Source organism: Lupinus angustifolius, chromosome LG11, assembly GCF_001865875.1.
Source record: "Lupinus angustifolius cultivar Tanjil chromosome LG11, LupAngTanjil_v1.0, whole genome shotgun sequence".
Classification (NCBI taxonomy): domain Eukaryota; kingdom Viridiplantae; phylum Streptophyta; class Magnoliopsida; order Fabales; family Fabaceae; genus Lupinus; species Lupinus angustifolius.
Window position 1 is genome coordinate 3465621 of NC_032019.1, and position 26462 is coordinate 3492082.

Here is a 26462-nt window from a genome sequence, read left to right on the forward strand (position 1 = left end):
TCGCCAAAGACAGTGGAAAGTGGTAGTATAAATCATAGTGGTTGGCTTAATTATGCTGCTTTGTTAAGTTAAGCGCGTATGAATTATTGATTCTAATAAATAAAAAATTACTCATCTTAGTTATATCACGTTCTCTTAAATTGATTTTAAAGAAGCAATTTTTTATGGAAATGATATTTTTAAGGTAAAAATATATGAAAAAATAATTTTGATTATAAAAAAAAAATTCTTGGCTTCTACACATATAATAATTATAAAGAATACCGTGCATAAAAAGTGATAAAGTTAAGTGAAAATGTATGCTATTTGAACAACTTTTAATTACAATATAATTATAACTTATAATTGTCACATATTATTTATGTAAGTAACTTAAAACCCAACTAAGGAAGATATTATGAAAGTACTATACTTCTTACTAGTTTATTTAGTACCGGGGATTTAAAGTTATAGAGTAGACAGACAAGAGACAACGTATGTAACACAAATATTTAATATAATAATGTCAGTGTGAAGAACTCACGAGTTACGATCGGATCATTACAAAATCTACTTGCTTGTGTCTCCCTCTCTCTTTAATTTCCTAAGCAGAGCATGGTGAAGTAAACATTCACTGATCCATATAGAAACCAAAAACCAAACTCAGGTTACTGTTGTTTCTTCAATTTCTGTGTCCCAACTTTCAAGCTATATAGCTTAAGAAAAAGCAACCACCTCATCAAAATCAAGCTCATTTTATTCTTTGTACTTTTTACTGCTCCTGGCTCCTGCTATTCACCACAACAAGGTACTACTACTCTTTTCCTTATTCTTGTTCTTTGTTTTACTTTACTTCTCTCTCTCTCGCTTTCTGGTTTGATCTTATGTCACAGAAAATGGGTTTTCATTTACTCTTTCTGGGTTTCTCATTGTGATGCCTAATGAACTTCAGTTTCTTCCTTTTCTACGTAAAGGAATAAGCTTGTTCATTAATTACTACTTTAGGTGCTTACTAGCTAACATGAACTGATTTCTTTCACTGTTCTCTTTGTTACCCACCAACCCATATTCTTTTACCTCAACTTCACACTTGAAATTACCACTTTTCTGTTATGATTATTGGTAGTTGGTACATATCCATTTCAAAACTGGGTCCGCCATGGATCTGATGCCGTTAATTAATTAATGCTCTGTCCTCTCCTCATTCCCATATTTTTTATTCTCTCAACAGAAAAAAAGTGTTTTTTAGTGATGATTTGATTTTGTAACTTTTCTGTTCTAGTCATAAGATGTTGGATTAACATACTCTTATTGGTTTGTAGGAGCATTCATAGTTAAGCTTCTCTGTGGGACAATTTTGGTTGGTTAGAGAATGTCAAGGCCTCTGCAGAGAGGGGTGGCTGGGGTTAGGACTCCAGATTCCAAATCCAAAGATAAATTAGAAAAGGAAGATTGGGATAATAAGAGAAGTTCTTCAGATCACAGCCCTTTATCTCCTTTTCGGTTACATTTTTCGGATAATAATTCTCATTCTAAATATGGCATCAATGAAAATGGTTTTGCTTCTGATCCCTTCGTTGTTGGCTCCCCGCGAAGTCGGGTTAAGTTGATGATGCTTTTAATGAAGTTTAGTTTAGCCTTTATAGTTGTTCTTGCTCTCACTGGATCCTTTTGGTGGACGATGTCGATTTCGTCCTCATCAAGAGGTCACATTTACCATGGTTATAGAAGGCTCCAAGAGAAACTTGTATCAGACCTGGTGGATATTAGTGAGTTAAGTAGTGGTCCGTCAAAGTTTAAAGAATTGGAATCCTGTTCTGAGGAGCTCGAAAATTTCGTGCCTTGTTTCAATGTTTCAGAGAATGTAGCTCTTGGTAGTACTGATGGAAATGAGTTTGATCGGCAATGCGGTCGTGAGCTCAGGCAATATTGTTTGGTTCTCCCGCCGGTGAATTACAAAATTCCTCTTCATTGGCCTACCGGAAGAGATGTCATCTGGATTGCAAATGTCAAAATCACTGCAGTGGAGGTTCTTTCTTCTGGAACATTGACCAAGAGGTTGGTTACATCTGTCTCTCCTACGAAATCTATCATACTTTAATTTGCGCTACATTTTTTATACAGAAGTTTTCATTTGTGGTTACAGGATGATGATGTTGGATGAAGAGCAAATTTCATTTCGTTCAGCCTCTCATATGTTTGATGGCATTGAAGACTACTCACATCAAATTGCAGAAATGATGGGACTTAGAAATGAATCTTACTTCATACAAGCTGGGGTAAGTACATGTGTGATACTGATTAGTATTGAAATTGGCACATTTAGTGTTTGTAGCTTGATTTTTTTAAGGTGTCACTCATCCATTTTACTCATTGTTCACTGATTTGGTAGAATTCAGCATATATTTTGCCATCTATTTGAATATTTATGATCTCAGTAATAATAATTGTATTAAATATTTATGAATGCACACTGTTGGCTTGAAATGGTAACCTTGTTTATGTCTCAGCTGTTCTAAGCTTGTACCTTCTTCTGGATTTTTTGTTCTTAAGTGCTTTGGAAGGACTTGTATTAGATTTCCTCATAGGTTATGGTTGGGCGAGAATAGTAATACGATGAGTTACCTCCTGGGAAGTCCTCGTGTCCACCTCTTTAAAAGGCCGAATCAATGAAAATGGTTTTGCTTCTGATCCCTTCGTTGTTGGCTCCCCGCGAAGTCGGGTTAAGTTGATGATGCTTTTAATGAAGTTTAGTTTAGCCTTTATAGTTGTTCTTGCTCTCACTGGATCCTTTTGGTGGACGATGTCGATTTCGTCCTCATCAAGAGGTCACATTTACCATGGTTATAGAAGGCTCCAAGAGAAACTTGTATCAGACCTGGTGGATATTAGTGAGTTAAGTAGTGGTCCGTCAAAGTTTAAAGAATTGGAATCCTGTTCTGAGGAGCTCGAAAATTTCGTGCCTTGTTTCAATGTTTCAGAGAATGTAGCTCTTGGTAGTACTGATGGAAATGAGTTTGATCGGCAATGCGGTCGTGAGCTCAGGCAATATTGTTTGGTTCTCCCGCCGGTGAATTACAAAATTCCTCTTCATTGGCCTACCGGAAGAGATGTCATCTGGATTGCAAATGTCAAAATCACTGCAGTGGAGGTTCTTTCTTCTGGAACATTGACCAAGAGGTTGGTTACATCTGTCTCTCCTACGAAATCTATCATACTTTAATTTGCGCTACATTTTTTATACAGAAGTTTTCATTTGTGGTTACAGGATGATGATGTTGGATGAAGAGCAAATTTCATTTCGTTCAGCCTCTCATATGTTTGATGGCATTGAAGACTACTCACATCAAATTGCAGAAATGATGGGACTTAGAAATGAATCTTACTTCATACAAGCTGGGGTAAGTACATGTGTGATACTGATTAGTATTGAAATTGGCACATTTAGTGTTTGTAGCTTGATTTTTTTAAGGTGTCACTCATCCATTTTACTCATTGTTCACTGATTTGGTAGAATTCAGCATATATTTTGCCATCTATTTGAATATTTATGATCTCAGTAATAATAATTGTATTAAATATTTATGAATGCACACTGTTGGCTTGAAATGGTAACCTTGTTTATGTCTCAGCTGTTCTAAGCTTGTACCTTCTTCTGGATTTTTTGTTCTTAAGTGCTTTGGAAGGACTTGTATTAGATTTCCTCATAGGTTATGGTTGGGCGAGAATAGTAATACGATGAGTTACCTCCTGGGAAGTCCTCGTGTCCACCTCTTTAAAAGGCCGACCCCACCTAGTGGGATTAAGACTTGGTTTTTGTTGTTGGATATGTTATGGTTGCATTGAATATGAGATGATATCTTAAAGTTTGACTACGGTAGACCTTGCTTGAAATGTTATTCAAATGAAGCTTTTGGCATCTTAAATTGGCAGGTTCGAACAATACTGGACATAGGTTGTGGCTATGGTAGTTTTGGAGCGCATCTCTTTCACAGTCAGCTTTTAACTACGTGCATTGCAAACTATGAGCCTTCTGGCAGTCAAGTCCAGCTCACTCTCGAGAGGGGTCTTCCTGCCATGATTGCTTCTTTCACTTCAAAACAGTTGCCATATTCGTCTCTCTCCTTTGATATGTTACATTGTGCATGGTGTGGCATTGATTGGGACAAGAAAGGTACCTTCTAAATTTTAATCTATGCTACTGTCTGTTATGTCAACATACTTCAATCATATTCTGTACTTATTCAGCAACAAAACATTTGTTTTCTGGATTATTTAATGGAGGAAGAAATTGGATGTCATCAACAAGAAATAAAATACCCAATCTCGCCTAGTGGGATTAAGGCTTTTTTGTTGTTGTTGCATCAACAAGAATTAAAATACAATCTTTCGTTCTTCTTTGTATGATTTTGTTCTTTATATTCCTTGGTGCTGACCCAAGGAAAAATAGTGATAATTTGCTGAGCTTCTGTATCACGTATGGTCCTTTCAACTAAGCTTAATACGCAGGACTATCAAAGTTGATGTAAGAAATGTTTTTATTTATTTTAATTATCCATTATGACATTCTTCAAACTTTAACATGTGCTTTATTTTTTATAAAACTTGAGCTTTGTTGGCTGACTACATCTTATGGTATTGTAATTTCCCCCTCGAGCTTCGACATTTAACACTGTTTTAGCAGAATATCTTATTTACTCAGATTCAATATTACATAATGCATCCATGTTGCTATGGCTAATGCTAACTTACTAAAATCAAAATAAGTAGATGTCTGTTATTGTTATATGTCATACTTGGTGAAGTACCTAACAAACTGCGATTCTGTTAAAAGTCTTCCTTGTGGTATCTGTCTGAAGGCGTTGAAGCTATTCCTTCAAATTGCCTTTTGTCTGTGTTCTTATCGCCTTTTTATGTCTGGACTTAAAATTAGTTTTCGCTTCAGAACCAAAACTTTGTTATTAGAGTATTAATCACATGATAGCACTTTTTGATCCTATTGACGTTTCATATTACATGGTATAGATGGCACTCTCTTGATTGAAGCTGATAGACTTCTAAAACCGGGTGGGTACTTTGTCTGGACATCACCACTTATAAAATCACGTAACAAAGAGGATCAGAAAAGGTGGAAGTTGGTACAAGATTTTACAGAAAATCTTTGCTTCGAATTGTTGTCACAGCAAGATGCAACTGTCGTATGGAAGAAAACTAGTAAAAAGAGTTGCTATAGTTCAAGGTACTGTTGTGATACATGATTTTATGAAAATTTCTTTCACTTTGTATATCCCTGCAAACAAATTCTACTGCATAGGTTCTATATCATCTGTATACAGTATACACTTGTTTGTTTACTACATAAAAAAATAATTTGATCTTGATTCTTAACATTGCCTATTTTCACTAGCAGAAAGTCTAGTTCTGCCCCTCCTTTGTGTGGTAAAGGTCATGATGTGGAGACTCCATATTATCGAGATCTGCAAAACTGCATAGGGGGAACACAAAGCAGCCGTTGGATTCCAATTGAAAAAAAAGAAAGATGGCCTTCTCGGGCTAACTTGAACAAGAACGAGCTTGCAGTCTATGGTATTTGTTATGCTCTTCAAGACTTACTTATAGAGCGCTTCATGGAAGTGATCTTCAAGACTTGGTTATCTTTGTATGTCAATGTTTTATTGTGGCAGGGTTGCAGCCTGATGAGTTTGCTGAGGATTCTGAGAGCTGGAGAACCGCGGTCCGTAATTACTGGTCACTCCTCTCTCCTTTAATTTTCTCTGATCATCCAAAGAGGCCTGGTGAAGAGGACCCTCCACCACCTTACAACATGTTCAGAAATGTGCTAGACATGAATGCTCATTTTGGTGGTTTTAATTCTGCTTTGCTTCAAGCTAGAAAGTCTGTGTGGGTGATGAATGTGGTCCCAGTAAGTGGGCTCAACTATCTTCCCCTGATCCACGACAGAGGTTTCGTTGGCGTTTTGCATGATTGGTACTTTAATCTACTTTCTCTCATTCTTATTTCAGAATGTCATGATTCTTTGTTTCTATCAATTTGTTTTGCTTGGCTGAAAATGAATGCTCGGGCGTATGCTAAATTTAAAATATGGTCTATATAGCTTTTATTTTTCTAATTACCTCCCTCTGGCTCAGAATCTTGATAAGTCTTTATGAAGAATGGTTGCTAGATCCTAGACACATTATAGTTTTCTTACAATTGCGTTTTTGGTGGCTTCTAGGTGTGAGGCCTTTCCAACATATCCTAGAACCTATGACTTGGTACATGCTGCTGGACTTCTATCCCTTGAAACTTCCCACCCGCGGAGATGCACGATGCTTGATGTGTTCATTGAAATTGATAGGGTTCTTCGTCCAGAGGTATGTAAACTCAATACTCTGGATTTTTCTTCCATGGTCCATTTTCTCCTTTTTTTTTCAAGATTTTAATATTAACCTTGTTTCCTGATAAAAGTGATTTAATTGATTGAGGGTATGCTGTTATGAGACAAAAAGATACAATAAGTAATAACATGAAGCAACAAAACTGGCTGAGCATCACTGGATTTGAGTATTCACCTAATATGATTGTAAAGTTTCTTGGTATTAGTTCTGTTGAAGAATAATGAAGTGGTTAAAATTTAGCTAAGTTCTGTATGACCATTTTAAATGTGTCAAACAACATGATTTTGTGGCTAATGTATTATGCTGACTAATTGAATTGGGTTTTTTGTCATTAATCTCCTACATTCTGATTAAAAACAAAAAAAAACAATTCTGCTTTGTGATTGGCTTATCAAGCAGTGTAGGAATGTCTTTGTGCTGTAAAATGTTAATATCGAGCAGTGTAGGAATGCCTCATGCAGTTTGTGCTGTATTATGTTAGTACCACATCTGTTCTACTTTGTGCAGTTGCTGAGCCTGATTTGTGATGTCCTTTTCTTTTTTATTAGAACAAAATGTAAACATGCCTCAAAATAGTTCAGCCCTATGAGTTGTTCATGTTCAAGGACTTACAATCCGACAATGGTTATGTGTGCAGGGTTGGGTTATAATTCGCGATACAGTTCCTTTAATAGAATCGGCTAGAGCTCTAACAACCCAGTTGAAGTGGGAAGCACGAGTGATAGAAATCGAAAGTGACAACGATCAGAGACTCTTGATCAGCCAGAAACCTTTCCATAAGAAACAGGCGAGCTAAACCAGTTGAAGGCCTAAAGAAGTTAGACCATATTATTCATATATTCATTGTACAATGATGATCATTTATTATCATAAAGCTCAGCTAATAGAAAGTGAGAATTGAAAAATTTTGGACAAAAAGGAAGCTGAAAACAAAAACACAATAGAGGAAACAATGTATCCTTGTCAATGATGCCACCACATATCTTATGTAACCATAAGGTGTACATAGGGCCATGTAAATGGTAATTACCAAAGGAGCATGCAGAACATATGAGAAAGTATAGCAGTAAATTTACTTTTTCATGTGATGTTTGATTAGAGATACACAAACCCAAATTCAGTTTGGAAAGAACATGATAGAATAAGTGATTGCTATTTGCTATGTTGTATAAAATGGCCAGTAGTTAATTGCCTCTTTTATTATAGAATTATTTTTCTTCCATCATTTTATAAGCTTCTTGATGTCTCTTGTAAAAGCTTGGCAAAATTGTACTTAGAACAATTTGTCAATGTTTATAATGTGAAATCAAAATCACATTCTTCATCATTTCATTCTAAAATAAACAAGGATTGTCAATTTAACATGATTGCTGATATGGTAGTTTACCCTTTGGTTAGATAACTTTTACCTTGAATTATATAAGGAATGGAGTATCTCCTACTACAAGGAGATAAATTATCTCATTCTGCCAATGAAATCATGACATGTGTCATGTTTCATCATTTTCTATAAAAATATTTTTAAAAATAAACAAAATAGCACACATGTTACATTTTTACTAGCTAGAGGAGATAAGTTATCTCTTGATACGAGGATATACATTATTCTCATTATATAATTATGCATAAGATTTGACATTAGCACGAGTAGATATAAAGACTAAAGGATGATGTCATCATTTTCAAAATCAATAATACTATTTTGATGACTTGATATTCTATTCTCTATCATGTGTTATAACTTATTTGTAATTCAAGTACACCATATACAAAGGGATTGCATCCATCTAGATATATTGTCTGTTTCCATGAACCCAAAATAAAGATAGAAATAAAATAGTAGATGAATAAAAATATACAATTTACAACACACTCTAAATAATCACACTTTTGAAAGAAAGAAATCAAACAACCTCAAAGGACAAAGTGTAATCTACAAATCAATTTCAAAGATTGACATGCCCTCTCCTTTTTGTTTAGCAAATTGTATTAGTCAGAACTAAGCAAACTAAGTATGTAGTATATGTTGTTTGTTTCAGTTCATAAATTGGCATGCCATGTTGCTATTATAACCTTATTGTTGCTATAAACTGCACTTAGCAAGAAGTATGGTTTAAAAGATATCAACACCTAAATCTAACCACCACACAAGATATATCATCTTTACTTTCTCTTTTTAATGCTTCAGCTGCTAATTGCTTAGCTGCTTTCAGTGGGTCTCTTATCCTTCTAGCAATATCCACTGCCTCTTGATTAGGCATCACCTGATTTAAAACATGCAAAAGGGAATTTTTTAATACCTTTAAAAGAAAGTTAGCTGAAAGTAACCAAATACTTTGATTTTTACTTAGGAAGCAAATGTTTAGGTTGCAATGATTCACCTTCCAAAGTCCATCACTTGCAAGGATTAGAATATCGGTATCAATATCTATATCATTACTCTGTACATCGGGGTCTGATCGCAAATGTAACTTGAGGCTCTTGTCTCCGAATGCACGAGCAACAGCCAGTTGCCCATTTACTCTAGGCACATCACCTAAGATGCAGAAGAGATTAAAATTAATGTTACCGTTAGCATATATGCACTACCATCTATGTGCTGCCATAAAATAATATCATTAGTAAATTCATTCTACAAAAACAAATATTACAAGAGGTACCATCTGTTTTTTCATTACTCATTAGGCGTGCAAGTGTGAATTCATTCTACAAAAACAAATGAGGCGTATTTTTAATGTTTTAACTCTTGAAATCGTGGATACAGTTGAGTTCCATTACCAAAATCACATTATCTGTTAAAAGATAAGGTCTCAGTAAAATGAAAAATATGGAAAAAAATTAGTGGACCTTAATTCTATGGACTGCTCACAAACATAGAAAACTGAAATCCCAGGTAATCAAAGCTCTAATTCATTAAACAACAGGATAAGGAAATTTTGCATTTGATTTTTGTGTGTGATAGGCATTGTTTTTGACCGGGAGGGGGGAATGGAAAATTGTACAGTTGTCGGGGTTTGAATTCAAGTGTTCACACTCTATGTCCCGCATATCTACCAACTGACCTGCCTTAATTATGATTTATCAAAGAAAGCACATGAGCTCCTAAAATGGACAAGTACATTCAAATTCATTCGGCAACAACATCCTAACTTAAAAAAAATAGAATAGTTCTTGTGCAAGCTTATATAATCTAGTTAAAAAGAGGCATAATTTAATTTGCTATTAGTCTTTTTGACTTATGTGGTGCCAACATAAAAATTTCCAGCTGCTTCTGGGAACTATAAGTGAAATTTACATTTGCAAAACTATAATATAGCCACTTTCCATTAAATAGTAGCTACAGAATAAAAATATGGAAGATTAACACAAGAAACTGGAACCTGAAAGCAAACAGAAATCAGAAACTAGAATGGCTGGAGCTTGAAAGTACCTGGTAAGTTGGAGACAAAACCACCTTTATTTTCGATGATTCCTCGTTCTGTGTTGGGCTCATGATCTACAGTCACTTGTACTGCTTGACCTTTTCTGGAAAGAACTGCGCGTGAATCTCCGACATTTGCTATCCATAGCCTTTGCCCATTGATTAATATTGCAGTTACAGCTGTTGATCCACCATGCCCCAAATCAGAACTATGTGAAAGAATTGCCCGATCTGTGCTCTTATATGCTTTTGAAATAGATGCAGCAGGGTCATCCCAAAATTTATCCTAGGATAAAAATGAAGAAGGATAAGAATATAGCCTTTTCAAACTAAATTAATTTGTTACAACTTCGTGACAACCTACCTCCTTTAAAATGTTGGAGAACAAATTTTTCTGCAAGTAAGCAGGCACACGGTCTCCCAGATGACCATCATAAATTGCAAATAAACCCAATTCTTTCTCCTGTATCTGCACAAACTTGGCAACATGATAATCCTCCATTGGATGATTAGCTCTACCTTTCACTAGGGCGAAACCATACTTCATCGACCCTTCATAATTTTTTCCCTTACCAGTGCTCGTTGAAGATCTTGCTGATACGTGCTATACAACAACCGTGACAGAACAAAGCCAAAGAAAAATGCTTTTAGTTTAGGGGAACATATACGGAAGCAAGGAAAAAAAGTATTGATTCTCAACTCATCCATAATGAACAGACAAACATGCTTACAAAATCTAGTTATTCAATATCAAACCCCTATCAAACAAATAGAGCTTTATAGTTCAATGAGCCATCTAGATGGTCATGGATTCCCATAAAGGTGGAAAACAAAAATGTTTTATTTCATGTATATAAAGCTAAAGTTTCGTACTAACAAATTATAAACTTTGCGGTGGTAGATTTTAAAACACTTTAAGGCAAATAGTATGCAGTAACTGTCAAAATAGTTTAGTAATGAATTGAAAAATCAAGCAAACAATAGGACCAAGACAAAACTAGAATTCTGAAGCAAGTGTATACATTTAAGTTCTAGAAATAGAAAGGATACACTCACGGAATGAGATAGCCAAGATAAACTATACATGGAATATTGATCATCTCAAATCACTCAAATGAGTAAAAAGGGACTCAATGCACGAGACTCCCATGGGGTCTGATGAGTATAGATGTATGTAATCTTACTCTCGCAGGCGGAGAGGGGGTTTGAACCCATGAACTCCAGATTACAAGGCAAACAATGGCTCACACACTTTGATCACTCAAATAAGTAATCTACAGAAACATGAATCTCAGAAATTGGATTCAAGTTTCCCCCAAAGTTATTGACCAATAACAAAAGAGAATAGAGTCAGAGACATTCAAGTTAATCATCCAAAAACAGAAACCACCATTCCAAAAATTGAATTGATTTCAAACTCAACAGACAGAATTTTTTGAACATTTGATGTAAGATTATAAGTAAATAAGATAAGTAGTGGAGATGTAACATTCTTACCTGAGAGAAAGACGACTTAAAACAGCATAATTTATCCATGAGGAACCTGTTCAATAATTTTCAACTAATTCTCAGCATACATCACTTGATTTGGGATTTAGAAAGAAACCCTTCTCCCAAAATCACAAGCCTTATCCAGAATCAAGAGCTTTTTGATAAAAAACACAAAGGGTGTCTTAAAAATAAGTTTTTTTCTTCAAAACCAACCCGAAAACCCATAAAAGCTTTATAATAACTATAACAAAAGAAAAGCCAAACCAATAAAGATGAAAAATTGGATATTAATGAATTACAGTTTTGCACCTTACCAGATCAATTAGAATTTAGAAATGATTTAACTTGGTCTTCTTTGGTTGGATAGTTCATGATCTTTTTCTTCCTCTACTTGCTTATAATTCCCGTTCTCATTAGTTTGCTCAACCAATTAAATAAGAGAATGAAAGTGAAGCACCGTAGGAAGATGACATGTCCCTTTGAAAAAAACAAAACCTGGTGTTAAAAAACAAATAATAAATTAAAAAGATTGTGATATTAGGTAATCGAAGGGTTCTCCTTCAAGTTTGTAACTGGTGTTTCTCTGTTGTGACAAGGCACGGACTTTCCACGTAACTTTGTCTCAAGTTTCTACTCTTTTTATTTCTCTTAAGTCTTTTTTGGTAATATCAATGATATTTTTTATCTTATCGGATAAGTAAATTAATTTTTTTGGATTTATGATTGTCCCACCCAATAAAAGGATAACATCTACGGTCTCATAAATTATACTACTGTATATACCACAAGTCTATAATTATTTTTCTGATGCTACATTTAGTGATACAATTTATAACACAGAAGATGTATACCCAACAAGTATTACTGTTTGGAACCAAATCATCAATTTACATCACGCTTTATTCATTTATTTCTTCCTGTTTATCTGTCTCTTTTCTACACTTTTTATTTTTTTGACCAAATGTTTTTCAGTCCCTTAAAAGTAATTAATTTATGGTAAATGGAGATAATTATGAAGGGTAGTTTCCTATTGTTGAATGGAAACTTAGATCGAGAGTATTAATAAATATAAGTTTTCATTTTGATTTTAGCTAGCTGATTTCATGTATTATTGTAATTATCAAAACTCTTAGTCATTGTAGATTTTTCTTTTGATTATAACAATTCATTATGATTTTGTGATACATCACAGGTATTAATACGAGATATGAGAGCGAATTTGATATAATTGTATTTATCCATATTAATTTATCAACTAAGTGATTTTTAAGTCAATCAAACTTTTATATTGTCCGCAAAGCAAACTTAGAGTGACAATATTAATAAATATAAGTCTTCACTTTGATTTGGACTTGTTCATTTATTATTATAATTATCAAAACTTTTCTCATTGTTGATTTTTCTTTTGATTCTTACCTCAAACTTCATGATTTTGAGATACTATCAAATGTACTAAATACTATATATAAGAATGGTTATTTATCGATGATTAATTTATCAATTAAGATGATTTTTAGGTCGATCAAAATTTTATATTGTTGGCAAACTTTTAAATTGTTCCTTAAGCAAACTTAGATTAAAATATTAATAAATATAGGTTGTCACTTTGATTTCAACTAGTTGATTTCATGTATCATTGTAATTATCAAAACATTCTTCATTGTTGATTTTTTCTTTTCCATAAGGACAATCTCTTTAGATCACACGATTTTCAAGGGTTCATCTTAAAAAACCTTTAATGGAATGTTTTGCAATAAGTATAATGAGAAACTTGTTTATAGCAGGTTAAACTATATCAATTAGTTTTTGTACGGTTTAAATCCTAGAAATAGTCTTTAGTTTGTTAAGTAAGACTTATATTTTATTATTTCTAGACTCCACTAAGTGTGAGCCTTATGCATTAAACCGTAATTTTATAATTAATAATTTTGTCATATAATATAAATTTAATCAAATCAATCATTAGAATGAAAGTTTATATCATATAGATTTTATATATCAATTTTCACAAAAAAATAAAAGATGTGGAGTACTCATTCATATACATCAAGATTATATATATATATATATATGAAAATTGAAATTTACTTATTATATATTTATTGATGTTTAAATTTTCTCAAATTTAACACAAACAATTTAGATGATATATAATTATTATTCAAGATTTAATTTAGTATAAACATATATCTAATCTTAGTTAACATGTGATAGAGATTTAGAGACTAAAAATAAAATTATCACCGAGTAGAATTTGGAAGAAAAATTGAAAAATAAAGCCAAATTTGGCTATATTCTCATTTGTTTTTTATAATAGTTTGTGACAATTTCTGATTATAGTTCTTTTGTCAGGATCAGCTTCTAATTAACATATATTGTGGTGGTTGCTCACAAGTTCTGAATTCTGATTGTAAGTTCTTGCAGTACTCATTTTGTGAACCTTTGACATTTCAATTGCAAGTATTAGTTTGCATGTTGCACGACATGGACCATCAATTAGTTCACAAATTATATAATCAATATAAATGGCAGTTTTATTTGAAATGACCAATTTTCCTTATGCCCTCATGAAGTAGTTGACTTAAGTTTTGACCATTTCAAACTATAGAATCATTGACCAATATATTGAATTGGTCCAAATTTTGATCCCAACTTTCCTCTTTATTGTATAAAATATACAATTCTTGCATGAGATGACTAGTCAGCCATCAACCATTCAATACAATTTAATTGTTTGAACAAGATTTCAATACTGCATTTAGTCCTTTTTCTCTTCTTTTTTTGTGTTCAAGTAATTTTGGCAACCATAATTCTTTATGTTAAGGCTTAACCTTAATTATCATACTTAGTTTAAGAAGTTCTTGAAACTAATTACTGTTGGTGGATCAGCACGCACCATAAAATTTAGATTCTCCAGTATTGAATTTGGATTGTGATATACAATACAAATAAAGTTTCAACGAATATAACTTAAATCTAGTTTAAAATTTCTTCATATCTCAATATTTGAGAATCCAGTACCTTAAGAGGAGCCGGACTCAAACTAATAAGATACATGCTCCTTTTATAGGTATATTGAGTTTTATTGGTGGTGGGCATCTAATTTGTGTTCATAGTCATCATATAAGCATTCTATGGTTTTTTCTTCTGTATAATAATTATTTGTTCTTTTGGTGTAGTAGAGCAGGCTATACCCCTCTTTCATCCATCCTTTATTGTGAGCTAGTTGAAGTCTATGACATATATACCTTGACTTTAAAGGAGATCAGAATAACTACCCCATATCTATAATTTTTTATTCACCGATAAAATTCTTTAATGAATAATGAATATTTGATATATGCAGACTAATTTTTGAAGATCCATGATGCTTGGTCAGAGGTAGGTAGAACTAACTTGGTCAGTATTTGGTGCAAAGAATAAGTGTACCTTCCTAATTTATAGGAGATTCCACATATACCAGATGTTACTTGGGTTTGAGTGTAAGGTTGTGATTCTTATTGCTACATGACTTTCACCATCTACAATGCAACACTCCACCACTTTACCTAAATGTAATTAATTATTCTAAATATTATGTAGCTCCTTCCAAACATGAGTGACTAAGCTATGTCAACCCTAATTTAATATGACAAATGACAATAAAATGTTAAATAAAATTGTTTTTTATAGCCTTCTTTTCTTCTACCCCATAAAAGAAGGAATGTGTAAAAGTGTAGAAAAATGAAGTGCATAAGATAAGAGTAGAGTAACATTTTTGTGGTTACAGAAGGAATGTGTAAAAGTGTAGAAAATGAAGTGCATAAGAGCAGATTACATTTTTTTGTTATAAAGGATACAATTATTATTGAAATAAATAGAGCATCAATCAAACAACATATTTAATTCCAACTTAGTATCATGTACTTGGCCAGGAGATGCCTCTATCTAAGCCAAAAAAAATCACACAATGATGTAATGGGCAACACATATTATAAGCCCTCATGACCAGAAATAACTTTGTAATTTTATTCAGGGAATTTTAGAAAAGCTCTGTTTATAAGTTTTGGTTTGAAAAAGTCATTAACGTAACTATGTCTTATGATCCCTTGATCAATAAGTTATTTCACATCATTTTTAGTGTGTTTGACAAGGCTATGAAGAAAATTATAAGTTAATTAACGCGTTTATTTAACCAAAAATAAGTTTATTGACTTATTTGGTTACATGGAATTTTTGAAAAGCCTTAAGATTATAAGTTCTGATTTGAAAATACTCTAAAAGTGACTTGTGTAGATCATAGGAGTTAAAAAAAATCACATCATTTTACTATTTTTAGTTATTTTTTAATAGTATTGAGAATTAGGATTGCTCTGCTCATATTTATACAATGTCTATCAAAATTAGGGTCACTTTGCTCATGTTTATACAATGCCTACCAAAATTAGGGTGGGCATCAGTATGCTTATTTTTAAATAGGGCATGAAATATCAACATGAGCAGAGCGAGCTTGCAGACCGCCCTAAATTAAGAAAAAAAACTAGAATGATTAGTACATGGAACATTGCAAGATATTATATATTGTCTCTTATTTTTTATTTCACCGCTAAAACATTGCAATATCCATGTTATCATATTTAAGATTACATGGATGCAGAATGTGACCATGAGATTCAAAACACAAAACACATTATTTTGCAGAAACCGAACATGCAGTTAATTGGTAAAATATTATATGTTAGAAAATTAGTATATTCTACTCGAGTAGTTAGAACATGAATTACTTTTGCTAGACTTGGCCCAATCAATTTCTTATTCTAGTATTCACTAATGCTCATAGGCTGCTCTGCCCGACCGTTTGAAATACCCGTGGAAAAAACAGCATATTTAGCAAACATTTTAGGACGGGTCAACACATTTTTCATGATTTGCCCAACCAGAATATACAGGTGGAGGGTCCATAAGCTTGACCAAAATTGTCAATAACAATCTTTAAGCAAATATTTATTTTACTGGCATTCAGCGGATGCTTTTTCTGCCTGGAAGTAACTTTTCAACTAATTTATCAATTAGTTTTACTAAACACTCTAGTTTCATTCACTTTTATACCTTTTAGCCAACTTTTGAGACTGTTTTGCCAAAAAATGACATATATAATTGAAAGTCAATGAGCCGTCCCTGTTCAAATGTACCTACCAGTACAATAATTGTACTCCCATAGAAGAACTAGAGCACCTTTATTGTAACCATCCCTCTCACCTAATATTTTCTCTAAATTGTTTGGTTTCTACATCGGAATGGTTTCAGCTAAATAATGAGCATTAATAATTGCCGGCCAAGGATTTGGAACACTAATGAATTTCTTTGTTCTTATTTGTAACTACCTAACCTGGCACATCATTATTCTAATATGCTTCCCCTAACATTACAATTGGGACTCTCAAATTGACTCCGACCAATGAACATATAATTTAACTCTTGTAACCTCCAAATCGTTTTGGCCGTTTTCTGTTGTAGATAAGTGGATAAAAAACTAAAATCTCATTTTCAAGGTCAGGTTTTATGATGTGATACTTTTTATTTTAAAATCTCATTCAGAATTCATAAGAGAAATATTGCATTTCATAATATACTTAGCCAATAAGAAATCACAGTTTCAAATATTGGAAACAATCACTCTTCGCATAAGGGGTAAAGTTGTGTAATTTAAACTACCGATATCTCATTAAGTAGGAGTCTCGTGCACATGGCTGCCAACTTCACAAGGCATTGCATGTGTTCATATAAGAGAACGAATTTGTAGCTGCACTTTCCCCTAAGCTTTGACATCCAAGTGCTATTATGGCTGATTCACTAACAGTTATGGTTGATTCTCCACCTAAACCTGAATTCCCTCCTGAAAAAGCACATAGGCAAAGAAAGTCCAATCAGGACCAAATAGCTACCCATGAGCCTGAACACTCTCCATCTACCATTCAAAAGGTAGCTAAAAGCCTGAAAAAACTTCAAAATTAATGATCAAGACATATATGTAGGATCATTAACGTTATATGTAGTTCATTTGTTTTATGCTAATGTGTCTAATATGTTTTTTTATGTAGGCTATTGCTGAGTTCGTAGGTACATACATTCTTATATTTGCAGGGTGTGGTGCTGCTCTTATTAACGAGACGTTGCCACTTACAATAGTAGGCATAGCTATGGTTGCGGGTCTAGCTTTGACAGTGGCTATTTATTCAGTTGGTCATGTTTCTGGTGGCCATTTCAATCCTGCAGTTACAATTGCTTTGGCAACAGTGCGAAAAATTCAATTGAAACTTGTAAGCCACGCTTTCTAATAGCTCCAATTAAATCATGTAAAGGTTAAATGGTGCTTGACATTTATCTTTTGTATTGTTTCTTAGGTACCTATTTATGTGTTGTGCCAGTTTATGAGTGCAACACTGGCCATCTTCACCCTCAAAGTGTTGTATCATGATAAGGTTGATATTGGAGTGACAGTGACTCAATTCACTAGTTCAACTTCTCACCTTGAAGCTTTGGTGTGGGAATTCATAATCACTTCTATACTGGTGCTCACTATTTGTGGTGTTGCCACTGATCATAGAGGGGTAGTTTTTATTATAATATGCAATGGATTATCTTAGGCATTGTTATGTTGATGTTTCTATTTCTATGCATGTTCCATGGCTATAATATTCAATATTAAGTTCAAAAGTAGAACCCTTTATGTATGTATATTGATTATCAGACTCTATTTGATACCTTCTTTAAGTGTTGCATGTTCAGTTATCTAGAAACTAATTAAACACCTTTTCATTGATTGACACAGAGCAAAGACCTTGCAGGAGCTGCAATAGGCATTTCAGTTCTTATTAACGTCATCATTGCTGGGTAAACAAACTGCTTCTATAGATATCTCAAAAAAAAAAAACTGCTTCTATTGATGGACATAGAGTCATAGTCTCCTAGGGAAGAGTTTGTATTTGAAGGGTACACATCTGTTGTCCCACAGTTTGTGTCATTTCATGTGTCATGGACTTATGATTGGTCAGAAAAAATATATTTAAGTTAAAATTTAATTATTAAATATTTTTCTGACCAATCACAAACACATGGCACATGGAGTGACACAAACTATGGGACAGCAGCTGTGCTCCCAAGATGCTATGTCCTCTTAAAAAGTAGCATATATACATTTATAATCTAATGTTGAAGATTCAAGAAATCCTACGGTCAAGTAAAATGGTTAAGATTCACTATTCTCACATTCTTAAAATATAAACTATTGTCCTTATATATTTTTGTGGAATTTGAAAGTGCTGATAACTGAAGCAATTACATTTTTCTGAAGGCCCATTACTGGAGCATCCATGAATCCTGCAAGGAGTTTAGGCCCTGCCATAGTCTCTGGTGTTTACAAAAACATTTGGGTTTATCTCATAGGCCCTACTCTGGGAGCTATCTTTGCAACTGTGCTTTACAAGTTCCTAAGGGTATCCAAACCAGCTAAACCTGAAGACCGCACATAATCAAGTTTGGGAAACAAGTTACTTTAGCGGTTCTTCTATAAGTGTGCATGGCATTAATAATGATTGCAAGCTTGGGATCATATTCAGAAATATCAGAGGGTTGTGCCGTTGTGTATGTATGTATATGTAATAAATATTTTTGGTAAGCTATAAAGTACTATATATGTTGCTAGAATTTGTATCTCTTCACTCAAGAATAGCACATTTCTGAAAACAAGTGGAATTTGTTTTAGCAGTGTCGTTTAGAACTCAATATAGAGAATTCAGAAATGTGAGCACCAATATGAGTTAACTTTAAAGCGGGCAACAAGGATACACAGGAAAGAAAATATATACATGATTTAACTTTAATGCACACCAAAAAACACTATCACCTAATATTATATTGCTAGATCATTTAAAAAGCTTGACTGTCAACAATTATCTAGAAAGTCCAACATTTTTCATGATAATGTAAAGAAACTTTACACTATTAAACTTAAGTGAAGAAGGCAGAGATTATAAAAGTGATATATCTACCTGAAATGATAATCACAAACATGAGTTTATTAGAGGAGTAAAGATCCACTAGTGGTTCCTTCTTCCTCACTGCACAAAATATACTATACTTGTAGGCCTACACATATTGTAAAAGAAAACAAAAGAGACTGCAGATGAAACTGCCTGTATGAATTGAATTTTTCATACACATTTGGAAGTCAGCCGTTAATAAATGTCATGACTGGTTTAAGAAGTAGGAAATGAACACAAGTATATGCATGCCCGATGCGAGGTTCTCCGTCTCACTTTCCGGAAGAAGAGGAGAATGCACTTTCCACCTACCTGCTTCTCTAGTCTGCTTGTTTTAGAAGTGAGTTACCTGTAGTCAAAATATTGATTGTAACAACAAGACAAGAAAAATACCATAACCATTAGATCAGAAACAACATCATCCAAAACATTGGCGCGATGATTTCCATAATAAATAAATTAGAAATCTCTGCAAGTAAGATGTGTTATCAGTGGTTTGAGAAATCTCACCCAGTCTGAGGTAACCTTGTCCAATTCATCAATTGGTGAGACTGAGGATGCCTCTGCAAGTAAGATGAACTGGGTCCTATACCATTTTCATCATCTACAAATGGCTCTGGGTAACTAGAAGCTGTGGGAGACCACACCGGAACTTCTCCTCCACCCCTTTCTCTCCTAGTACTACTTGAAGATTCGGCAGTAGAATCTTCGGCTGCATTTCTCAACCACATTGTATTATTGTTATGCGGTAGTTGAGTGTTCCTGGTAGCAGTGCGCAACACTGTCTCTCTTGCATTTTGTTGTGCAATCACATTCACTGGAACTTCAGCTCTGCTCTCTTCTGCCGAGTTTTGAACATCCAAAGAAGTTTCTTCCTCTTCCACTCTCACCAAGGAAGAAGTGATGCTCGGGACCATCTGATCCTCATAGCGCCGAGTAGCTGCAGCAGCAGGAGGATTGTTCCTAACAGGTTCATGTCTTTCCTCCATTTGTATGTCATCGGGAAAAGCAATAGGGGTTGACTCAAAGGAATCTCCAAGCCCTTCCTCTGTCCCATTTTCAGTTGCAGCTCTATAAGCTGCTTCTTGTTGCCACATTTGTAGAAGTGCTTGTTGCAGTCTTGCTTTTGCTTCATCTATTCCCACAATTGGAAGAGGGTAGTTTGATCCAAGTTCAATACCAGCAGCTTGGATTACAGATTCTGGCGCATTCCATGGATGATGTATCCATTGAGTTGGTAATCTGGAAAGCTCAGGAAGCCAGCGTCTTACATATTCTCCGTTGGGGTCAAATCTGTATCCCTCGAACTAGAATAGAAAACCAAATAACTGAATTAAGTGCCTCTATCACTACAAATGTATCATTTTAAGCATTCAAATAGCATCTAACTCAAAATATCAAAGTTCATAATTACAGTGTGAGAATTCAATCCAATTCCCCCTAACATTAGAGGAAAAAGAAATCAATCTAAACATTTATAAAAACAAAAAACAAAAAACTTAAACCTCATAGGGATAAATGACTACAATTTTCAATAGGGAAAAGGCTCAGAGAAAGCGAAAGGATATTGTCTATCCCGAGAATTTCAAGGATTGAAGCTTTTCCACAAAGAAATTCAGATGCCATATCAGATAGCCTTTTCACATTAGAATATTTGGAGAAGTCTAGACTCTAGAGAAGGTAACAGAAAGCATTATTGTTTTATTTAACTCAGGAAAAACTCTCAATAGCAGAAATGAGAATCTATGACTATGTGAAAAATTATAGAAACCAAAACAGAATATGTAAGAGGATCGAGATACGCATGTCATGATTTTCCATTCAAGATTACAAAACACAACAAAGAAGATGCAAACAGATGATCATTCATCTAAATGGTCAATATCATGCTAACTTTGACAGAAGCAACTGCACCTGCGGATTATCAATTCGGTCAAATTCGCGACCATCAGGTAGAGTACCAGTTATGTACTGCCAACCAAGAGCATCACTCTCAAGATCAGCATCCAACAGGGTATCCCAGAAATACTTCATTCCCCATCTCCAAGGAAGCTGTAGAACCTTTACAAAGAAACTAGAAACTACAACACGTATCCGATCATGAAGCCAACCAGTGGCCCACAACTCTCTCATGCCAGCATCCACCAATGGGTAACCTGTTCTTCCTTGTCTCCACGCCTTAAAATAGCCTTCATTCACCATCCAAGGAAAAAACTTGAGGTGCCCTAGAAGAGGCCTTTCATGACTATATGGATGGTTGAAACTGATATACCTTGAATACTCTCTAAGCCCAATAGACTTGAGAAACAAGTTAACACTTTCTTCACCAGCCTTATTTCCTTCATTGGCCCAAAGCACTTGCTTGATCCGAACAAGATGGAAAACTTTCTTGACACTCACCTCACCAAAATGCAAATGAGGGGACAGAAATGAGGTTGTGGCACTGTCAGCCTTCCGGCGATTTTCTGAGTACTCAATCAGTGGACCATTTATAAATGTTGTCAAAGCCTTGTCTGCATTACTCCACCCGGGTGACCATGCTCGAGCAAGAAGTGCATTGCTCGACTTCTCTGATTCATCTTCAAACACCAATGTATCACCCGGGCACCTTGATGTATCTCCTGGAAGAGGGGAAGATATATCAGAAAGTGCATATTATAGTCCAGACTAATGGTTCATGACAAAATGACAATGCCTCAAACAAAAGCAGTAGCAAGTGCTCCAAGCACACATATATAAAGAAAATATAATTGTAATAAGATACAACAGATGCAGACAAGCTAATATCAACACCAGAAGCCAGAATTGAGCAACTCAATAGATATTTGTTGAATTTTACATTTGGAAGCCTGATAGTTAATTAGGCACAAAGATAAATAAAATTGTAATTTCCTATAAAAATTAAAATGAACTGCATCATGTTATATAATATGCTTTTTCTTTTGAACCTTATTGCTATGTTCAAATTTCAAAAGGTTTAAAGCAGAATTTGAATAATTTGTTCATTAATTATGAATTCAAACAAGTACCAGAAGAGCTCAATGAGATGCTCATTAATTCGAATATTTTGTTCACTAATTCTGAATTCAAACACGTACTAGTAGAGCTCAATGAGTTGTGCAGTTGGCAACCAATCAATATCTTCAATAAAAAGTTCAAAGAAATACCAGGATAAGGAAAGAATTGAACAAAAGTAGACCTGGAATAATCCTTTTAGGTGGGAGAGAAGGTGATTGTGGGTCATAAGGCATGTTAAGGCATCTTTCCCAAAAAGCATCGAAAGTTGTGAATGGTTGGCCATGGTCATCATTGACATCCCACGGTTCATACAATAAGTCCGAATTAAAGGAGCGCACGGTTATGCCATGAGCAGTCAGAACCTCCTTTGATCGGTGATCCCTGATAAGTGACAACGGATCTGCAACACAGAAAATTACAACTAGTCATTTAGGGACAGTCTTTAATCCAAGAATTGATGAATTGAAGTAAAATATCATCACAAAGCAGAAACAACCGCCATACAGTACTAAGTGGGAAGTAAAATAAGAAATCAAACAATGATGATGCCTTGTGCCATAAATTTCTACCTAACTAATAACAAACACAATTTACCAAAACGATAAAGGAGACACTCCGAACCGATACAATCAAGGATCCTAAAACCTACCATGATATTGTTTTGTTTATCAGTATCATTACTAAGCAATAAACCAACCAAAATATGAATTGTTGTAACAAAACAAAGTAGAATGATAACTACAGAAACATATGAGGTAACAGACAGAAACATATGAAGCCAAAGTTATTCAAACTTACCATATAAGTGATTAAAGAAAAGTTGAGTAGCACCAGTGGACTTAACAACCTCTAATAAAGCAGAAACACTATCAGTGGATCTCTTGGTAATAAGAGGAGTGCCAAGATTTCTCAAAGATGAATCAAGGTAAGCCAAACTATGCTTAAGCCACCACCTTGAAACCCTTCCAGGTTGGTATTGACCTTCTTCTTCAGGTGCCCAAATGAAAACAGCAACAACAGATCCTGCTCTCACTCCTGCCATCAGTGCAGGGTTATCCTCAACCCTCAGATCCCTTCTAAACCAAACTATGCTGCATCCACCACTTGACATATCCACCAACCTTATTCACACAAACACACTCTTAACCATATACCAGATCTCTTACCTTCTTTTATAGCACTGAATCTCACCAACTAATGCTAATAACTCTTAATGATCCTATCTCGATTTTGGGTTTTTCATTAATAATGAAGATGTTGAAGACATAAAGAGATAACAAAAACACAATTTTGCAATTGGGTATTGCCTCTTATCTTTTACTTGTCCTTGCCTCACACTTTAGCATTTCTTTGGGTGAAGGAATTGTTTCCAGCAAATTCTTATTTTGGTTCTTTCACCCAAGTTGCTAGTGAAGAAAAAGAGAGACAGGGTCCAAGGAGAGAGGAGAGAGAAAAGGAGGAAGTGAAGAAGATTGGTTAACTAGTGGGGGATACAAACAAGTGAATTGATAGACAAATTGCAACCACAAATTTTATTTTTATGTTGTGTAGATTTTCATTTATCTATTATTATCTTGTGCAACAAAACATATCATATCCACGGCTCTAGTTCCTTCTATTTTTATACACGTGACAAGACAGAGAATCTGAGAATGATAGATACAGTCGCTAGCTTTAAAATTATATTTTTATTTTATTGCATTTCAACATTTTCCAAGTCACTACTACTCACACATGTATGCAACATTATCCTCACATTTTATTGTGTCTTTTTTTGGGTACTATTATGCTACATTTGGTAGGATAGGAAGATGAAAGAAAGAAATGGAAGGAAGAGAGATTGAAGAGAAATAAAGTCTTTCATTCTTTTGGTTTAGAGGGGAGGATGGAAAGAGAGAAAAAAAAGTTAGGTGGGTCCATACTTTTTTGTTTCTCTTCAACTTTGGAGAGAAAATAGAATAATGATGTATTGTTCTAAACTATATTTCAAATTTTGTCATGTACCAATCATAATAAAACAAAAATAGAAAGAAAAAATAATTAATTTTTAATTTTTTAATTGATATAACATGTTTTCATTATTGTGGGATAACATGTCTCTATTCAAGATGTATCATATAAGTTTTTCTCTTCTTTTTATCTCAAACCAAACAACACAAAAACTACTATATTTTTCATCTATTTCTCTATTTCTAGTCTTTTTCTTACATATTTCTTTCTTCTTACTTTCTCTTATAGAACCAAATGAAGCCTTAAAGATATTTCTTTATTGATAAATAATTAATTTCTTTTGGTTTATGACTTACTTCCCAACTGTTACAAAAGAATATATAATATTAATAGCTCATGAAAGAGGAAGTATATTATATTATATAAGAGGAAGGTTCTAACGGAAGTCACTTATTGTAAAAAACATTAGTTCCATACTATAATAAAAATATATTATATAAAATTAAAATAATTCATTCATAATCCAAAAATCTCGGGTGAGATTTGAGAACTTTTTTTATAATTAATAATAGAGTTACAAATCTCGTGCATTGGTTTAACCTATAAAAGTAATATGAATTATTGGGTTATTATTTCTTTGTAACGTGAAGCTGGGCTTCTTGACTCTGCTAACCAAATCTGACAGAAGAACAAAAGGCGACCAAAACACGTGGATGTCAATTTTGAATTGATGGAAGGGTCATGGGCCTCCAAGACCATGGTTCAGAATGTTCAGTGACTAATGAGCAATGATCAGTGTCCTTCACTCTGATTATTGGAGTGAGAGTGAAAGCAGTGACTTAAACACTTGATGTCTTATGCCATATAATCTTTGGTGCACTGACCAAATTAGATTATGAATTTAACATCTATGTATTGATATTGTAAATCACTCCACCTTCTTACATTTATAGGTTATTATTTGAACTATGTATGATGTGTAATATTAAGCTAGTATTAATATTATAATACCTAAACTATATATGAATTATTTCTACTGATTATAATATTTGTTAAAAAAGTTCTCATAAATGTCTTCCCTACAACTTGATGTGCTTTGTTTTGTGGTGGACTGGTGGGGCTGCACATGTTTTCATATGTGCTCATTTGTGATATTGGCTGTTTTGTCACTGTAAAGAATATCATCCTGTTCACTTTCCAATCTCATTTTATGAAGAGAGAGGGAAAGAAAACTGTAGCCAAAAAAGGAACAAAAACACATAAATTATAAATGCGGAGGGGTTTTGGTTAGATGAGGTGCCATCTTAGGTTAGGTAGATAAATACTAACGGACGAGCTATCTTTTTAGTTTTGAACTTCTCTGAGTTCAATCTTATTGATTATAATGTGACTGCTCTCGGTTTTCATTACATCATTGATGCTCCACTCACAAATCAGCCATCACTTCCGACTTCTAGCCTTTGTTTAGTATGAGAGAATTAGAGTTGAGAGAAATGAGTGAGAGAGATTGAAGAGAAAATGAAGATTTCTTCACTTTGGTTGTGATGGAAGAAAGAGAGGAGAAAGTAAAAAAGGTGTGAGAGCCCACCATAATTTATTTCTCCCCCTAACTTGGTGAGAAAGTAAAGAGAGACGGTGATTTTATTTGAAATGTCAAATATACTCTCAAAATTTTCTACTTATTTATTTTAAAAGTGTAATATCTATGTATTGATAGTGTAAAGATTTATAAATAGTCATTTATCATTCAATTGTATTAATTTTATTTGATAATAAATAATGATTGAAAATGAATGATGAATAATATAGTGATAGTATAGAAGACTTTTACACAGCAATACATACATTATTTCTCTTACTTTAAATATTAGTAATATACATAAATCTTTTTTAAATATAAAAATATTGATTAAAAACAATTCAAATTATAATAAAATATATAATATAAAATTATAACATTTATTATCAATTAATAATATTTTTCTTTATCTTTTTTAGGGATATTTTTGTCATTTGAACCATAATATCATTTATTTTTTTCATTTTCTATCCAACCAAACAGAAGAGTAAAAGTAGAAAATATATATTTCTATTCATTTTCTCTTCTTATTCTATTATACCAACATCACAAAAATCTATTCTAATTCTTCTATTTCTCACCTATATTTTTCTCACATCTTTCTC

General features: G+C 33.8%; 4 protein-coding genes across 12 annotated transcripts; 2 read left to right on the forward strand and 2 right to left on the reverse strand.

The window, feature by feature from the left end:
* LOC109360464 (probable pectin methyltransferase QUA2) lies at positions 452-7704 on the forward strand. 3 transcript variants are annotated; one of them, XM_019605385.1, is made up of 10 exons: positions 453-787; positions 1302-1535; positions 2658-3159; positions 3248-3380; positions 3913-4153; positions 5005-5218; positions 5390-5565; positions 5664-5967; positions 6215-6353; positions 7015-7704. In XM_019605385.1, exons 2-10 carry the CDS (start codon positions 1352-1354, stop codon positions 7171-7173), a joined length of 2052 nt encoding a protein of 683 aa, XP_019460930.1. In that variant the 5' UTR covers positions 453-787; positions 1302-1351; the 3' UTR covers positions 7174-7704. The 3 variants fall into 3 exon arrangements, with proteins under 3 accessions (XP_019460932.1, XP_019460930.1, XP_019460931.1); XM_019605386.1 differs by lacking the exon at positions 453-787 and adding an exon at positions 831-984 and having other exon boundaries at positions 7015-7282; XM_019605387.1 differs by lacking the exons at positions 2658-3159; positions 3248-3380 and adding an exon at positions 2126-2258 and having other exon boundaries at positions 452-787; positions 1302-2037; positions 7015-7282.
* LOC109360466 (probable protein phosphatase 2C 10) lies at positions 8145-15424 on the reverse strand. 5 transcript variants are annotated; one of them, XR_002109172.1, is made up of 6 exons: positions 11296-11556; positions 10163-10402; positions 9808-10084; positions 8759-8913; positions 8445-8641; positions 8145-8409 (listed from the first exon to the last, which is right to left on the reverse strand). XR_002109172.1 is itself a non-coding variant. In XM_019605389.1 (6 exons), exons 2-6 carry the CDS (start codon positions 11332-11334, stop codon positions 8501-8503), a joined length of 852 nt encoding a protein of 283 aa, XP_019460934.1. In that variant the 5' UTR covers positions 11335-11341; positions 15420-15424; the 3' UTR covers positions 8145-8500. The 5 variants fall into 5 exon arrangements, 4 of the variants coding, with proteins under 4 accessions (XP_019460934.1, XP_019460933.1, XP_019460935.1 ...); XM_019605389.1 differs by adding an exon at positions 15420-15424 and having other exon boundaries at positions 8145-8641; positions 11296-11341; XM_019605388.1 differs by adding an exon at positions 11604-11898 and having other exon boundaries at positions 8145-8641; positions 11296-11443.
* LOC109360554 (nodulin-26-like) lies at positions 17100-18840 on the forward strand. Its single transcript, XM_019605525.1, has 5 exons — positions 17100-17250; positions 17370-17588; positions 17673-17879; positions 18101-18162; positions 18623-18840. The coding sequence occupies exons 1-5, from the start codon at positions 17110-17112 to the stop codon at positions 18798-18800; spliced, it is 807 nt and encodes a 268-aa protein (XP_019461070.1). The 5' UTR covers positions 17100-17109; the 3' UTR covers positions 18801-18840.
* On the reverse strand, positions 19221-23844 carry LOC109360553 (cryptochrome-1-like). Of its 3 annotated transcripts, none has more exons than XM_019605524.1 (6): positions 23127-23844; positions 22510-22728; positions 21225-21931; positions 19941-20617; positions 19821-19862; positions 19221-19659 (listed from the first exon to the last, which is right to left on the reverse strand). In XM_019605524.1, exons 1-6 carry the CDS (start codon positions 23437-23439, stop codon positions 19656-19658), a joined length of 1962 nt encoding a protein of 653 aa, XP_019461069.1. In that variant the 5' UTR covers positions 23440-23844; the 3' UTR covers positions 19221-19655. The 3 variants fall into 3 exon arrangements, with proteins under 3 accessions (XP_019461069.1, XP_019461068.1, XP_019461067.1); XM_019605523.1 differs by having other exon boundaries at positions 19221-19579; positions 19615-19659; positions 19821-20617; positions 23127-23843; XM_019605522.1 differs by having other exon boundaries at positions 19821-20617; positions 23127-23842.

Excerpts from the sequence above, each read along its gene's own strand:
- LOC109360464 (XM_019605387.1), top strand. The coding sequence starts at position 1,352 with ATGTCAAGGCCTCTGCAGAGAGGGGTGGCTGGGGTTAGGACTCCAGAT. Across the intron at positions 2,038-2,125 it reads TCTGGAACATTGACCAAGAG|GATGATGATGTTGGATGAAG; the intron begins GTTGGTTACATC and ends TTGTGGTTACAG. Across the intron at positions 2,259-3,912 it reads CTTACTTCATACAAGCTGGG|GTTCGAACAATACTGGACAT; the intron begins GTAAGTACATGT and ends TTAAATTGGCAG.
- LOC109360466 (XM_019605389.1), bottom strand. The coding sequence starts at position 11,334 with ATGGATAAATTATGCTGTTTTAAGTCGTCTTTCTCTCAG. Across the intron at positions 10,403-11,295 it reads TTAAGTCGTCTTTCTCTCAG|CACGTATCAGCAAGATCTTC; the intron begins GTAAGAATGTTA and ends GTTGTTGTATAG. Across the intron at positions 8,642-8,758 it reads CAAGTGATGGACTTTGGAAG|GTGATGCCTAATCAAGAGGC; the intron begins GTGAATCATTGC and ends GTTTTAAATCAG.
- LOC109360554 (XM_019605525.1), top strand. The coding sequence starts at position 17,110 with ATGGCTGATTCACTAACAGTTATGGTTGATTCTCCACCTAAACCTGAA. Across the intron at positions 17,880-18,100 it reads TTGCCACTGATCATAGAGGG|AGCAAAGACCTTGCAGGAGC; the intron begins GTAGTTTTTATT and ends TGATTGACACAG. Across the intron at positions 18,163-18,622 it reads ATTAACGTCATCATTGCTGG|GCCCATTACTGGAGCATCCA; the intron begins GTAAACAAACTG and ends ATTTTTCTGAAG.
- LOC109360553 (XM_019605523.1), bottom strand. The coding sequence starts at position 23,439 with ATGTCAAGTGGTGGATGCAGCATAGTTTGGTTTAGAAGGGATCTGAGG. Across the intron at positions 22,729-23,126 it reads TTTCTTTAATCACTTATATG|ATCCGTTGTCACTTATCAGG; the intron begins GTAAGTTTGAAT and ends TCTGTGTTGCAG. Across the intron at positions 21,932-22,509 it reads ACCTAAAAGGATTATTCCAG|GAGATACATCAAGGTGCCCG; the intron begins GTCTACTTTTGT and ends CCCCTCTTCCAG.